Source organism: Erythrolamprus reginae, chromosome 8, assembly GCF_031021105.1.
Source record: "Erythrolamprus reginae isolate rEryReg1 chromosome 8, rEryReg1.hap1, whole genome shotgun sequence".
Classification (NCBI taxonomy): Eukaryota; Metazoa; Chordata; class Lepidosauria; order Squamata; family Dipsadidae; genus Erythrolamprus; species Erythrolamprus reginae.
The window spans coordinates 11,965,033-11,981,127 of NC_091957.1; the positions used below are offsets into that span (position 1 = coordinate 11,965,033).

General features: G+C 43.7%; 1 protein-coding gene across 1 annotated transcript in view; it reads left to right on the forward strand.

Moving 5' to 3' along the window:
- The window catches only part of ADGRD2 (adhesion G protein-coupled receptor D2), a 72,885-nt gene that overhangs the window by 21,746 nt on the left and 35,044 nt on the right, over positions 1–16,095 (forward strand). The window contains exons 8-12 of the mRNA XM_070759610.1: positions 757–1,038; positions 1,850–1,961; positions 4,827–4,961; positions 6,901–7,015; positions 10,757–10,862. Of these exons, the coding sequence (XP_070615711.1) occupies positions 757–1,038; positions 1,850–1,961; positions 4,827–4,961; positions 6,901–7,015; positions 10,757–10,862 (750 nt within the window). The remainder of the gene's footprint in view (positions 1–756; positions 1,039–1,849; positions 1,962–4,826; positions 4,962–6,900; positions 7,016–10,756; positions 10,863–16,095) is intronic.

Here is a 16,095-nt window from a genome sequence, read left to right on the forward strand (position 1 = left end):
GTTTGTTTGTTTGTTTGTTTGTTTGTTTATTTATTTATTTATTTATTTATTCTTTGTCCAATATACTGTACAATACATATGGAAGAGAATAGACATTAAGTAATATATATGACGATAGAAAGTAAAAAGAAGAGAGGTAGATGGGAGGGAGAGAGTATATATGATATAAGAGATAAGGAGAGAATATATATGATATATATATATGATAGATAGATAGATAGATAGATAGATAGATAGATAGATAGATAGATAGATAGATAGATAGGGAGAGAATATATATGACATATGAGATAAGGAAAGACAATTGGACAGGGGACGATAGGCACACCAGTGCACTTATGTACGCCCCTTACTGGCCTCTTAGGAACCTGGAGAGGTCAATCGTGGAGAGTCTAAGGGAGAAGTGTTGGGGGTTGGGAGTTGACACTATTGAGTCCGGTAATGAGTTCCACGCTTCGACAACTCGATTGTTAAAGTCATATTTTTTACAGTCAAGTTTGGAGCGGTTAATATTTTCATGATAATGAAAATTTGATTATTTTTTTTTGCTGTGACCCATTTATACCAATTATCCCGTATTTTATAGTACTCTGAGTCTTTTTTATTTTGCATTTCCACTGCTATTTTGCACATCTCCGCGCACTCCATAATTTTAGTAATGACTACCAGTACTGATGGGGTTTTTTCTTGTTTCCATTCTATTCTAAAGCTCGCCCTGGGTCCTTCTCTGACCCAAGCCCTGTTTCTCTTCTGCAGATCCCTGAGAACGTCTTCCAGGCGGATGTCCGAGGTGTGACTATTTCAGCCGCCGCGAATAGATTGGGAGCCGTGGAGAAGATCCTGTCCGAAGCTCAACCTCCACCTCTGGACGCCTCTTCTCTCCTGGGGGTCTTCCAGCTTTTGAAAGAGGTGTCAGATGTAGAGGTGGAAGGACCAGGCCAACTGGCCGACCTGGAAGAGCTGGGTCAACATTATGTGGAGGTTACAGGGAGGCTCCTGGAGGAGAAAAGGACGGAGGATTGGGCGGAGATCAAGCCGGTAAAAATAACAGTTTTGGGGGAAGTCCCTGGAGAGGCAACTGGTCTACTAAAGAGAGGAGGACCATAGAAAGAATAGTGTAGTATAGTATGGGATGGGATGGAGTAGAAAATAGAATAGAATAGAAAATTAGAATATAATAGAATAAAATAAAAAAAGTAGAATGGAGTAGAAAATTAGAATAGAAAATGAACAAAATAGAATAGAAAATTAGAATAGAATAAAAAATAGAATAGGAAATAGAATAAAATAAAAAATAGAATACAATAGAAAATATAGAATGGGATGGGATGGGATGGAATAGGGAATAGAATGGAATAGAATAAAAAATAGAATAGAATAGAATAGAAAATTAGAATAGAATAGAAAAGAGAATAAAATAAAAAATAGAAAGGAACAGAAAATATAGAATGGAATGGAGTGGTATAGAATTAGAATTATTTATTCGCCAAATGTGATTGGACACACAAGGAATTTGTCTTCAGTGAATTTATCTATCTATCTATCTATCTATCTATCTATCTATCTATCTATCTATCTGTTTATCTACCTATCTATCCATCCATCCATCCGGTGTTCGGAAAAAAACTCTTCTTGTGTCTCGTTGTCTTGGTGTGCAGTGTTCTGTAGCGACGTTTTGAGGGCAGGAGTTGAAACAGTTTGTGTCCAGGATGCGAGGTGTCGGTACTCTGTAGATATTTTCACAGCCCACTGATCCGGATTATCATTTTTCTTGGAGTTTTGATCTAACTGGCAATGGAGGTACGGAAGCTCGGGTGGTTTCTCTTCAGGTGGTTCCTGTCTTCTACAGATTATTGGGGGACCCATGACGGTGGTGGAAAATGTGGACAAAATGGCTTCCAGCCTCCATCAGCTCCTGAGCCCCGAGCGAGCGAAAGTCACCATTCACAGTAAGAACGTCGGTAAGTGTGACCAAACCCTTTGCCATCCTGGTATGGGGCCCGGTCTGTGATCCCATGGAAATATTTGGGGGTGAAGGAGGTTTTCCTGGGGGTTATTAGAAGACTTTTCTCCTTCGAAGGGAACTCTGGAAGTTGAACTCAAACCCTTCACCATCTTAGGATCCCTCCATAGCTGCCTAACGGCGTTCCTATCAAACAGACCAGAAATTGTCAAAATAGGGAGCGCCATATTTAATCCGGTTATTTATTTATTTATTTATTTATTTACTTACTTACTTACTTACTTACTTACTTACTTACTTACTTACTTACTTACTTACTTACTTACTTACTTACTTACTTACTTATTTATTTTGTCCATTACACAGTGAGGGTTTTAGTGGGTATACACATAGTAAAATACATAATGAAGGTTATAGAGGATATACTCATAGTAAAATAAAGCCCTATAAAACCCTTCATGGCATCGGACCAGAATATCTCCGAGACCGCCTTCTACCACATGAATCCCAGTGACCGATTAGGTCCCTCAGAGATGGCCTTCTCTGGGTCCCGTGGACTAAACAATGTCGTTTGGTGGGTCCCAGGGGAAGAGCCTTCTCTGTGGCGGCCCCGACTCTCTGTTAACCAGCTCCCCCCGGAGATTAGAACTGTCCCCACCCTCCTTGCCTTTCGTAAACTCCTTAAAACCCACCTTTGCCGCCAGGCATGGGGGAATTGAGATATCTCCCCCGGGCCTATACGATTTATGTATGGTATGTTTGTGTGTATGTCTGCTTGATAACAGGGTTGTTAAAATGTTTTTAAATTATTAGATTTGCCATGAATTGTTTTATTGCTGTTGTGAGCCACCCCGAGTCTACGGAGAGGGGCGGCATACAAATCAAATCAAATCAAATCAAATCAATCAATCAATCAATCAATACATACATAAACAAACAAACAAATAAATGAATATCTAAGAAAGAATAGAAGAGAAGATATAGGAATAAAATATATCAATGACAGAATAGAAGAAGAGATATAGGTATAGGAGAAAGGTATAGGAGATGTAGGAGAGCAATAGGACAGGGGACAGAAGTCACTCTAGTGCACTTATGCACGCCCCTTACTGACCTCTTTGGAATCTGGAGAGGTCAACTGTGGACAATCTAATAGTAAAGTGTTGGGGGTTTGGGGATGACACCATGGAGTCCAGGTGTGGTTAAGAGTGGCGTACCCCACGGCAGTGTACTTGGACCAACACTTCATACTCTATATAATTGATCTTTTGCGATAATATTACAAGCAACTGCGTTCTCTTCACCAATGACGTCAAACTTTTCAACACCACCGACAACACAGCTACTCTCCAGAAAGACCATGACTTTGTGTCTGAATGGTCAAACATCTGGCAACTCCAAATCTCAACCAACAGATGCTCCATCCTACACTTTGGCAATAAGAATCAGCACATCAAATACAAGCTGAACAAACAAGACCTTACAGACAACCCTCACTCTGTAAAAGACCTTGGAATACTCATATCAAACGACCTAAGTGCCAAAGCCCACTGCAACATCACCAAAAAGGCTTCAAGAGTTGTTAAGCTAATCCTACGTCGCTTCTGCCTCCCGTAATCTCACACTACTAACCAGAGCATACAAAACTTTTGTCAGACCAATTCTTGAATATAGCTCATTTTTCTGGAACCCACACCGCATTTAGAAAATGTTCTGTCGAGCTCTCTGGTAGAATCCTCCCAAAAATGCACAGATACAATTTCAGACACACACACGTTTGAAAATGCAAAACAATGTTTTTTATACCGAAAATGCAAATAAACAGAGCACTCTTTTTGTATAGTAAAGAGCACTTGTCTCCAAACAAATTGATAATTTGTACAAGTCCCTTATCAGTTCTGTGATACTTAGCTTGCAGCTGTAAGGCAATTCACAGTCCTTCTTCTTTCACAAATGGAAACACACTTTGCTCTGGGTTAGTTTCAAAGCGGGGAAAAATCAGCACACAAAGATCAAAGTCAGCAAAGCAGTCATGAAACACAACGATCAGATAATCCTCCACAATGGCCAAACCCACAGGCTGCTATTTATAGCAGCCTCACTAATGACCACAGCCCCACCCAACCACAGGTGGCCTCATTTTCTTTGATAATAATCTCTCAGATGTTGTTGCCTATGCATCTCTCTCCGCATGCGTGGCTGTATCATTAACTCTTGTTTTGAATCCAAGGAGGAGCTAGATAATTGATGTCCTTCTGGGCTGTCTGCCACACTCTCCTCCTCCCTGTCATTCATGTCTTCTTGGTCAGAGGAGCCGTCACCAGCAGATTCCACCGGGGACAAAACAGGCCTGCAGCACGTGGATGTCTCCCCTACATCCACAGTCCTTGGGGCAGGAACAGGGCCAGAGCTAACCACAACAGAAAATGTCCAGAGATATTTTATGAGAAGAACCCTCCACTTCTCCACTTGCAACAGAATACCCTACGCAACTAGATTTACAACCCTAGGCTTAGAAAGCTTAGAATTACGTTGCCTTAAACATGACCTAAGCATTGCCCATAAAATCCTCTGCTGGAAGATGCTCTTCTCGTCAGTGGACACAAGAGGGCGCTTCTGCTTCACGTAGCTCAGGAACCCCATGGTTAAGCGTTGGCTCAAAAACCCATTTTCATGGCTCCCTTATAAACACAAATATTTCAACATTAAGTTAACTTAGGTAGGTGCAAGGCGCCAGACGCTCGTAATTTCCCCCCCCCCAACGCAGACGGAGAGGAGCTTTTGCAAGGCCCCCCTTGAGCAGCCTTGGGTAGAGATATTGTGGGGTCCCTTCCGTGCAAATGTCCAGTCTCTCTGCTTCCAGGCATCGAGGTCCATCGGGCAGAGCTGGGCCCAGAGAGAGCTGGCGGTGGGGCCTCTCTGACGCCAACCCACCGCTGGGACCAGCTGGATGCCATAGAGATCCCAGCCGAGGAAGTGGAGCGCCTGAGAACCAGAGGTAAGCTCGCGAAGGCTGGCAGGTAGGTTTATTTATTTATTTTATTTTATTTATTTATTTATTTTGTCTAATGCACAATAATCCACAATGAAGGTAATAGAGGACACCTTCGAGGAAATAGAATTAGAGAAAGAAGAGAAGAGAGAGTATAGGATAAAATAATCAATGAGAGAATAGAAGAAAGATACAGTAGTCCCTCGCTACACCGCGCTTCACCTACTGCGGCTTCACTTCATCGCGGGTTTTCAAGAAATATTAATGAGAAAAATCATTCGCGGATCTTCGCTGGTTCGCAGGTTTCTGAGGAAGTCAATTTAAACAGCCCGCCGAACTCGATCGGCAGGTTTTTCAAAAAAAATATACAGTGGTACCTCAAGATACGAACCCCTCGTCTTACGAACAACTCGTGATACGAACCCGGGGTTCAGAAAAATTTTGCCTCTTCTTACGAACTTTTTTCGAGTTACGAACCGGCGTTCGGAGACTGCTGGGAAGCCGCGCGGCTGTTTTAAAAGGTGACAGCCGGGCGGCGGGGCTTCCCAGAAGCCTCCCGAATGCCGGTTCGTAACTCGAACAAAGTTCGTAAGAAGAAGCAAAAATTTTCTGAACCCCGGGTTCGGGGTTCGGGGGGTGCTGGGAAGCCCCCCAGGCCGGCTGTCACCTTTTAAAACAGCCGCACGGCTTCCCAGCAGTCGCCGAAAGCCGGTTTTTTGCGGGGGTTTTTTTGGTTGCACGGATTAATTGACTTTACATTGTTTCCTATGGGAAACAATGTTTCGTCTTACGAACCTTTCGTCTTACGAACCTCCTCCTTGCACCAATTAAGTTCGTATCATGAGGTATTACTGTATCTAAAATTGTAAATACTGTATTTAAATATTGTATCTAAAATAAATACTGTGTGGGAAGGGTTTATAAACACTTAAAACAATGAAAACGTACCAAACAATTACAATAGAAATACTTAAATAAGTACTATCAGTCGATAAATTCCACATCGCGGATTTCACCTATCACGGCCGGGTCCGGAACGTAACACCAGCGATAGGTGAGGGACTACTGTATAGGGATAGAAGAGAAGATATATGGGATATAGAAACATAGAAACACAGAAGACTGACGGCAGAAAAAGACCTCAAGGTCCATCTAGTCTGCCCTTATACTATTTCCTGTATTTTATCTTACAATGGATATATGTTTATCCCAGGCATGTTTAAATTCAGTTACTATGGATTTACCAACCACGTCTGCTGGAAGTTTGTTCCAAGGATCTACTACTCTTTCAGTGAAATAATATTTTCTCACGTTGCTTTTGATCTTTCCCCCAACTAACTTCAGATTGTGTCCCCTTGTTTTTGTGTTCACTTTCCTATTAAAAACACTTCCCTCCTGAACCTTATTTAACACTTTAATACATTTAAATGTTTCGATCATGTCCCCCCTTTTCCTTCTGTCCTCCAGACTATACAGATTGAGTTCATTAAGTCTTTCCTGATACGTTTTATGCTTAAGACCTTCCACCATTCTTGTGGCCCGTCTTTGGACCCGTTCAATTTTGTCAATATCTTTTTGTAGGTGAGGTCTCCAGAACTGAACACAGTATTCCAAATGGGGTCTCACCAGCGCTCTATATAAGCGAGACATATAGGAGAGACAATAGGACAGGGGTCGGAAGGCACCCTAATGCACTTATGCACACCTCTTACTGACCTCTTAGGAATCTGGAGAGGTCAACCGTGGACAGTCTAAGGGTAAAATGTTGGGGGTTAGGGGATGACACTACACAGTCCGGTAATGAGTTCCATGCTTCAACAACTCTATTACTAAGCACCAGGTGGACTTCGACGGGCTTTCATTCATCTCCTGCTGGGACCACCCACCTTCTCACCTTGTGCTTCTACCCGACCCGCTCTTCATGCCCTCTTCTCCCCTTCTCCAGGTCTGCGTCAAATCACCCTCACCCACACGTGGTACAGCTATGGGGCCCTCCAGCACCTTATGGCCAGCAGCAGTACCGTGTTGAAAGACTCCGCTGTGTCCGATGGGGGACGGAGGTGAGTCCTTCACAACATCATCAGCTTCATCATCATCAATACAACACAGCAAACGAGATCCCTAGGCTCTGTTTCGTATTTCATCACCAGTCGGGCGCTTCCCAAGCACCTAGGACTGCGTGATGTAGCGGCAAATTATGTGTATACCGATCCCAGCAAAGCGGCTTTTTGCAATTGATAGATGGAGATTTTATTTATTTATTTATTTACTTACTTACTTACTTACTTACTTACTTACTTACTTACTTACTTACTTACTTACTTACTTACTTCTTTATTAGGTTTGTATGCCGCCCCTCTCCGTAGATGCGGAGCGGCTTATTTATTTATTCAATTAATTAATTATTATTATTATTCAATTTATTAATTATTTATTTATGTCAATTCCGATGGTTTTCAAACGTCCGCTGAGATCCTTTGGTACCGCCTGCTACCGCACGAATCCCAGCGACCAATAAGGTCCCACAGAGTTGGCCTTCTCTGGGTCCCGTTGACTAAACAATGTCATTTGGTGGGCCCCGGGGGAAAGAGCCTTCTCTGTGGCGGCCCCGGCCCTCTGGAACCAACTCCCCCTGGAGATTAGAATTGCCCCCCACCCTCCCTGTCTTTCGTAAACCACTCAAGACTCATTTATACCGCCAGGCAAGGGGGAGTTGAGATGTTCCTTCCCCCTAGGCCATTACAAGTTATGCATGGTATGTCTGTGTGTATGGTTGGTTTTATAATAAGGGTTTTTAGTTGTTTTATTATTGGATTGTTACATGCTGTTTTTATCATTATTGTTAGCCGCCCCGAGTCTATGGAGAGGGGCGGCATACAAATCCAATAAATAAATAAATACTGCATCCAGCGTGCCAAGGACCATTGGGACCACTTTCACTGGCTTATGCCAAAGTTGTTGCAGCTCGGTTTTTAGATCTTCGTATTTTACAAATACGAAATACGTATAGGAGAACAGATGCTGTGTATGTAGTGCACTGGTAGCGGCAGGAGTGGGAATTTGCCCTGGCTGATTCCCTCTCCCACTTTTCCACTTGTGGGATTATCTACAAGGTTTTCTTTCTCTAAGTAGCCAATGCAGTGGTACATCTACCTAAGAACGCCTCTACTTAAGAACTTTTCTAGATAAGAACCGGGTGTTCAAGATTTTTTTTTGCCTCTTCTTAAGAACTATTTTCTACTTAAGAACCTGAGCCTGGAAAAATTTCCCAGGAAATTTGAGAGCGGTACGAAGGCCCAGCCTGTTTCCTGCCATTCTCCCTTTAATCCCGGCCATCTTGGGCTTTTCTGGGCTGCCAGAGGAGCCTTTTGGTGGCGCTTAAGGAGGCTTTGGCAGTCCAGAGCGAACGGAGCATTTTCCTTTCTTTGGGCGCTTGGAGAGGGAATAAACCTCTGCAGCACCCAGAGAAAAGAAATGCTCCCTTCGCTCTGGGAAGCCCAGAGCAAACGGAGCGTTTTCCTTTCTCTGGGCACTTGGAGAAGGAATAAACCACTTTGCTGTGGTGACTCCCTCACGCTGCCTCCCATACACCCGACGCGAGGTTGTCTCCTGGAGCATCTGGGCATAGAAAGGCAAAAGGGGACGCTTCGCCCCGGCCAGATCAACCCGGCTTCAGCCAAACCAAGGAGTCATCAAATTGAAGGAAAGGGGCTGGCTACAAAGTGAGCGAGCGATAGAAGAGGGGAGCCCTTCAGCATGGGAAGGAAGAGGAAGCAGGTAGCAACAGCAGCAGTCACTGCCTTTCAGTCAAAGGAACGGGAGGTTCCCCCCTCTCGCCCGCCTGGGTTTCTCTCTCTGGCGCAGTGTATGGGGGGCAGCCTCATGCGTGCTTCTCCTCACGGCCTCTGTCCCTCTTTAAAAAAAAAAAAAAAAAGCCTTAAAGTTTTGGATTTTTTTGATTCCCCTCACCTTATCTTCTTCCTTCGGCAGTGACTGTCCTCCTCCTCTTCTTCTTCCTCCTCCTCCTCCCACCCAAATTCCGAGCTTTTATTTCTTTCCTAATGGGTTTGCACACATTATTTGATTTTATATTGGTTCCTGTGGGAAAAAATGCTTCTTCTTACAAACTTTTCTACTTAAGAACCTGGTCACGGAACGAATTAAGTTCTTAAGTAGAGGTCCCACTGTATATGCATGAGATTCATATTGCCCTGCTGCCCTTGGGGTAGGCTTGTTTTTCTTGCGGTTGGGCACAAGAGGGCGCTGTTGGTGTTTTTTATTTCCTCCCATGGGGTCTCTCTCTCTCTCTCTTTCTCCCCTAGCGTTCCCCTTCCCCAAAATAAAACAATTGCTGGGGAGAAGAGAAGGGCAAGGGAGCACAACAGTAATGGGTTGCAGCTGGTACGGCTGGGATCGGGGCTCCGGTAGCAGAAGTGGATAAGAGCACATGCCCCCGACGAGTGCTTCTGCACATGCGCAAAAAACAAAACTGGTGGGGTTGTTTTGCTTCTGTGCATACACAGAAGCAAAGAAACTGACAAAAATATGGGAAAACTCATGCGCGAGAGTATCCACATGCACAAAAGCTGAACTTCGTGCTGACAAGTGTGCTTGTGCTCGCGCCCAATGGGCGCGCACACGTCCATGGCTGTCCCGGAGAGCGTACTGATAGCAGCCGGTAAATGCAACACAACCCCCGCCTGGAGCACAAGTTTTTATTAATGACTCGAACTTTCATTGGAAAGATTTGATTCCGCCTAAGGGTGAATTGAATGGAGTTCCCCAATCTTGCAGGGAGAACCAATAGTGGGTTGGTTAGTTAGTTAGTTAGTTAGTTAGTTAGTTAGTTAGTTAGTTAGTTAGTTAGTTAGTAAGCTAGCTTGTTCGGTTGGTTGGTTGGTTATTTTTTAATTTAATTTAATTTAATTTAATTTAATTTAATTTAATTTAATTTAATTTAATTTAATTTAATTTAATTTAATTTAATTTAATTTAATTTAATTTAATTTAATTTAATTTAATTTAATTTAATTTAATTTAATTTAATTTAATTCAATTCAATTCAATTCAATTCAATTCAATTCACTTCACTTCACTTCACTTCACTCCAATCCAATCCAATCCAATCCAATCCAATCCAATTCATTTCATTTCATTTCATTTCATTTCATTTCTATTTAATTAATTGGATTTGTATACTGCCCCTCTCCGGGGACTCGGGGCGGCTCACAGCATATATAAAAAACAGAAAACAATAGTAAACAATCCAATTAATAATACATTTAAAACAAGAGAGTCGGGGTGGCGCAGTAGGTAGAGTGCTGTATTGCAGGCCAGTGAAGCTGACTATAGGTCAGTGGTTCAAATCTCATCCCCGGCTCAAGGTTGACTCAGCTTTCCATCCTTCCGAGGTGGGTCAAATGAGGGCCCGGATTGTGGAGGCCATAGGCTGTCTCTGTTAAGAAGTGCTATTGTTGTAAGCCGCCCTGAGTCTAAGGAGAAGGGCAGCGTAAAAACTGAATAAATAAATAAAATAAATAAATAAACAATCCTTTGTTATTCCTTCCTTGATTTAGAAGACAGGATAGGTGATTTAAGAGTTGGTCTACACACAGGATTGTCTCCTGCAATCTCCCGTGAGCTCCATTGCGACTCCTGGGAGGAATGAGAAACGTTGGATCCCTTTCCCCAATTTTCCCCGAAACGTTCCCGATCGCAGTTCCTCTGCCTGTGGGGCCAAGAAGCTGGCTTGGGCCCTGCCCTCCACTACAAGCATGCCCTGCTCACCTCTTCCTCCTTAGGCATCTGAGCACGCTGGTGGCCTCTTCCATCGTCTCTTCCAGCTTGGTCAGCAACTACGAGGAAATCAGCACGTCTGTGCGGTACCGTCTCCGGCACCGGGTTCAGGTGAGGAGAGAGAGGGAGGAGGGAATCTGGGGGAGGAGGAAGGAAGGCGGGAGAAAGGAACGAGGAAGCGGGTTCCCGAAGGAGCTCAGAACTGTCTGTTTTATTCCATCAAAGTCTCCGTTTCTTTGAGGGACCCATTGGGACAAATCTCCGCCAGCAGAACATCATCTACTAACCTTCAGACACCGAATGGGCAGATTCGTCCCTTCTTTCTTTCCCTCTTTCCTTTCAACCCTCCCCTTGTTTTCTCCATCATTACATTCACAGAGAGAGAGAGAGAGAGAGTCCCTGACTTACAACAGTTCTTTTAAGTCAGGGGTCCCCAAACTTTTTACACAGGGGGCCAGTTCATTGTCCCTCGAACTGTTGTAGGGACAGACTATAAAAAAAACCTATGAACAATTCCCTATGCACACTGCACATACCTTATTTTAAAGTAAAAGACAAAATGGGAACATACTATTTACACGGGGGGAAGAAGTCTGAAATTCATATATGTTTATGTTTCGTGTTTAATTATCTTTTGTTAACATCTGATTGGCTATACAGTGATCCCTCGATCTTCGCGAAACGCTATATCGCGATTTTTCAAAAAATATTAATTAAAAATATTTTCCCACCTGATGACGTCACTCTCTTCCTTTCTCATCTTTCTTTCTCTCTCTCTTTCTCTATCTTGCTTCTTCCTCTCTCACACTCTCTTCCTCCCTCTCTCATCTCTTTCTTTCCTTCTCTCTCTTTCTCTATCTCTCCCCCTCTTGCTCTCGAGCGGCGCGTGGGTGGCGGGGAAGACCCAGGGAAGGTTCCTTCGGCCGCCCAGCAGCTGATCTGCTCGGCAGCGCCGCAGCAGCGAGGAGCCGAAGATCCGGGTTTCCCCTTTGCGTGGGCGGCGGGGAAACCCGGATCTTCGGCTCCTCGCTGCTGCGGCGCTGCCGAGCAGATCAGCTGCTGGGTGGCCGAAGGAACCTTCCCTGGGTCTTCCCCGCCGCCCACGCAAAGGGGAAACCCCGATCTTCGGCTCCTCGCTGCTGCGGTGCTGCCGAGCAGATCAGCTGCTGGGCGGCGGAAGAACCTTCCCTGGGTCTTCCCAGGTGCGGAAGTAAAAACACCATCTGCGCATGTGCGGCCATGGAAAAAAAAGGGTGCGCATGCGCAGATGGTGTTTTTACTTCCGCACCACTATATCGCGAAAAATCGATTATTGCGAGGGGTCTTGGAACGGAACCCTCGCGATAATCGAGGGATCACTGTACAAGGTTTTCTTGGTTTATAGAAAAATGTATAAAGAAAGAAGGAAGCACTTTGGCATAATGAATAATAAGTTAGAAATATAATTGGTGTCGTACTTTTGAAGGAACATAAAGGAGAGAATTTAATTAAAAGAAAAGTATGTACCTGTGCTCCTGTCACTCACCCGCGGGCTGGATAAATGGCCTCAGTGGGCCGCATGTGGCCCACGGGCCGTAGTTTGGGGACTGCTGTTTTAAGTGACCATTTGGCTGCAGGTCTTTTTGCACAGGTTCGTCTGGTGCGCCAGTTGTGGCCCTATTCGGATAGGGAGTTTCTACTCACAATCACTCAGGCCCTTGTCACCTCGTGGCTCGATTACTGCAATGTTCTCTACATGGGGCTACCTTTAAAGAACATCCGGAGACTACAATTAGTCCAGAATGCAGCCGCGTGAACTGTTGTGGGTGTGCCTAGGCAGTAATGGGCAGCCAGAATTTTTACTGCCACACTGTGGGTGTGGCTTAATGGTCATGTGACTGGGTAGGAGTGGCTTGCCGGCCATGTGATCAGGTGGGAGTGGCTTGAACGATCATCATCGTTCAATTGAACCGTTAAGTCCTCGACGTATAGCCTTACCAGTGTCGCTCGCTGGAGTGACAATTTGCTTCGTGTTTCCCGCTCTCTCCTTCCTGGGTCGCCTCCCCCCCGTCTCAAGCTGGGTAGCTAGGCAAATGGGTGCTGCCAGAAGCATAAATGCTGCCAGCCCCGCTTCCACCCACGCCTTCTGCTTGCACCTCAGGTGGGAGGTGGCCGCGTGAGGCTGGAGGAGAGCCGGGCAGGAGAGAGGGAAGCTCGTCCGAGGCCAGGAAGGAGGAAGGAGGAAAAAAGCAAGGAGCTCAGACGCAGCAGCAGGGAGAAAAAGGAGAGCCGAGACGAGACCAGTAATCCAGGAAGTGACAGCCGCCGATCAGCTGGAGCTGCGCACGCATCTTCATTTCCGCTGGTGGAACTGTGTTCCACCCCGTCCTGCCTGCTGCCCATCCCTAGGTACACTCACATAACTCCGCGAGCTGTACTGGCTTCCAGTCGATCTCCGAACACAATTTAAGTTGTTGGTTATCACCTATAAAGCCCTACATGGCTTAGGACCAGGTTACTTACGGGACCATCTTCTGCCTCATGTTTCCCAGTGGCCGATCAGAACCCACAGGCTTCGCTGGAGCCCGGGGAGGGTAAAAATGCCCTCCCCCATCCCCCTGGAGGCTCTCTGGAAGCCAAAAATGCCCTCCCAGAGCCTCTGTGTGAGCCAAAAATCAGCTGGCTGGCACACACATGCACGCTGGAGCTGAGCGAGGGCAATAGAGCCGGGGTGGCGCAGCAGGTAGAGTGCTGTACTGCAGGCCACTGAAGCTGACTGTAGATCTGAAGGTCAGCGGTTCAAATCTCATCACCAGCTCAAGGTTGACTCAGCCTTCCATCCTTCTGAGGTGGGTAAAATGAGGACCTGGATTGTGGGGGCAATAGGCTGGCTCTGTTAAAAAGTGCTATTGCTAACATGTTGTAAGTCGCCCTGAGTCTAAGGAGAAGGGCGGCATAACAATTGAATGAATGAATGAATGAATGAATGAATGAATGAATGAATGAATGAATGAATGAATAAATAAATAAATAAATAAATAAATAAATAAATAACATGCCAGCAAATATGGCTCCGCGTACCACCTGTGGCACCCTTGCTATAGGTTTGGCGACCACTGCACTAGACTATAATTTTTTTCAAGTATATATATTAGTACATGCTTTTTTTCCGTTAACAAAATAATTTCATATATACAGTGGTACCTCTACTTAAGAACTTTTCTAGATAAGAACCGGGTGCTCAATATTTTTTGGCCTCTACTTAAGAACCATTTTCTATTTAAGAACCTGAGCCCGGAAAAATTTCCCAGGAAATTTGAGAGCAGCACGAAGGCCCCGCCAGTTTCCTGCCATTCCCCCTTTAATCCCAGCCACCTTGGGCTTTTCTGGGCTGCCAGAGGAGCCTTTCGGTGGTGCGTAAGGAGGCTTTGGCAGTCCAGAGCGAACAAAGCATTTTCCTTTCTCTGGGCGCTTGGAGAGGGAACAAACCTCTGCCAGCACCCAGAGAAAAGAAACACTCCCTTTGCTCTGGGAAGCCCAGAGCAAATGGAGCATTTTCCTTTCTCTGGACGCTGGGAGAGGGAATAAACCACTTTGCTGTGGTGAATCCCTTGCGCTGCCACCCATACACCTGGCGTGAGGTTGCCTCCCGGAGCGTCTGGGCGCAGAAAGGCAAAAGTGGGCACTCACCTCACCTTCTTCCTTCGGCAGCGACTGTCCTCCTCCTCTTCTTCCTCCTCCTCCTCCCACCCAAATTCCAAGCTTTTATTTCTTTCTTAATGGGTTTGCACGCATTATTTGCTTTTACATTGATTCCTATGGGAAAAATTGCTCCTACTTAGGAACGTTTCTACTTAAGAACCTGGTCACGGAATGAATAAAGTTCTTAAGGTACCTCTATACCACTGTACTTCAATGATTTATCATGCAGGCTATATTACCCACCCACCCCCAAATTGTAGAGCCTAGATTTTATTTTATTTTTATTTTATTTGCTACATACAGTTGCAATAAATACAATTTCAAACATTAAGAAAATCAGTAAAAACCCACTATCCTTCCTTTTCTTTCCTTTTAAAATATTTTTTAAATTAATTTTCCACTTTTAAAAAGAAAACAGGAAAGTAAATACAGAAGAAAACAAAAGAAAATTAAATTAATAATAGTATATACATTAGCATTCAAGTCACTATATTTATATTATATTAATTATACACTAGACGGTAATTTGTCTCAAGTATATAAATTAGTGCATGCTTTTTTTCCATTAACAACATAATTTCATATATTTAAATATGTTCAAGGTTTCAATAAGGCTCAGGAGGGAAGTGTTTTTAATAGGAAAAGGAACCCAAGAACAAGGGGGCACAATCTGAGATGAGTTGGGGGAAAGATCAGAAGCCACGTGAGAAAATATTATTTGACTGAAAGAGTCGTAGATGCTTGGAACAAACTTCCAGCAGACGTGGTTGGTAAATCCACAGGAACTGAATTTAAACATGCTTGGGATAAACATAGATCCATCCTAAGATAAAATACAGGAAATAGTATCGGGGCAGACTAGATGGACCAGGAGGTCTTTTTCTGCCGTCAGTCTTCTATGTTTCTTTATACTTCAATGATTTACAGTAATCCCTCATTTTTCATGGGGGATGCGTTCCAAGACCACCCATTAAAAGCGAATTTCTGTGAAGTAGAGGAAAGATATTTTTTAATGTATTTAACGAGTACTTGGTCTTTTAAAACCCACCCTTTGCATTCTATAATGTTTCTTGGCTGGAACTACATGTGATATCCTTTCCCCCACAAAAAAAAACTTTATTAATTTTCAATAAAAAGACATACAAACTTACAAACATTTAAACACATAATAGGGGTTACAATTACCCCTCCTTTCTTGAAGTCAATTTTTAATATAGAAAAAAGGATAAAATCTTAAATCTTTAAGTCAAACTAATATTCTAATTGAAAAGAAGAATTTTGTTTATGTATTCTAATAAACATTGATAAAAAAACAACAACAATAGCAACAACAAAAAATATCAATAACATTTGATTATATTCATACAGTTTTCATAACCTTATTTTCAACTTTATTCTTATCTATCCATGTATAAACTTTATCCCAAATAATATAAAAGTCAGATTCTTCTTGATCATTCAGCCTTCTTGTCATCATATCCCTCTCTGCACAATCCAATTTTTTTTTAACTACATCCTCGTTTTGGGGGACCTCTTCCCCCTTCCAATTTTGTGTATAAACTATCCTGGCCGCTGTTAGGATATGTACAACCAGATAAAAAATATCTTTTTTATATTTCTGTTTGGCTATACCTAAGAGATAAAATTCAGGGGATTTTTCTAT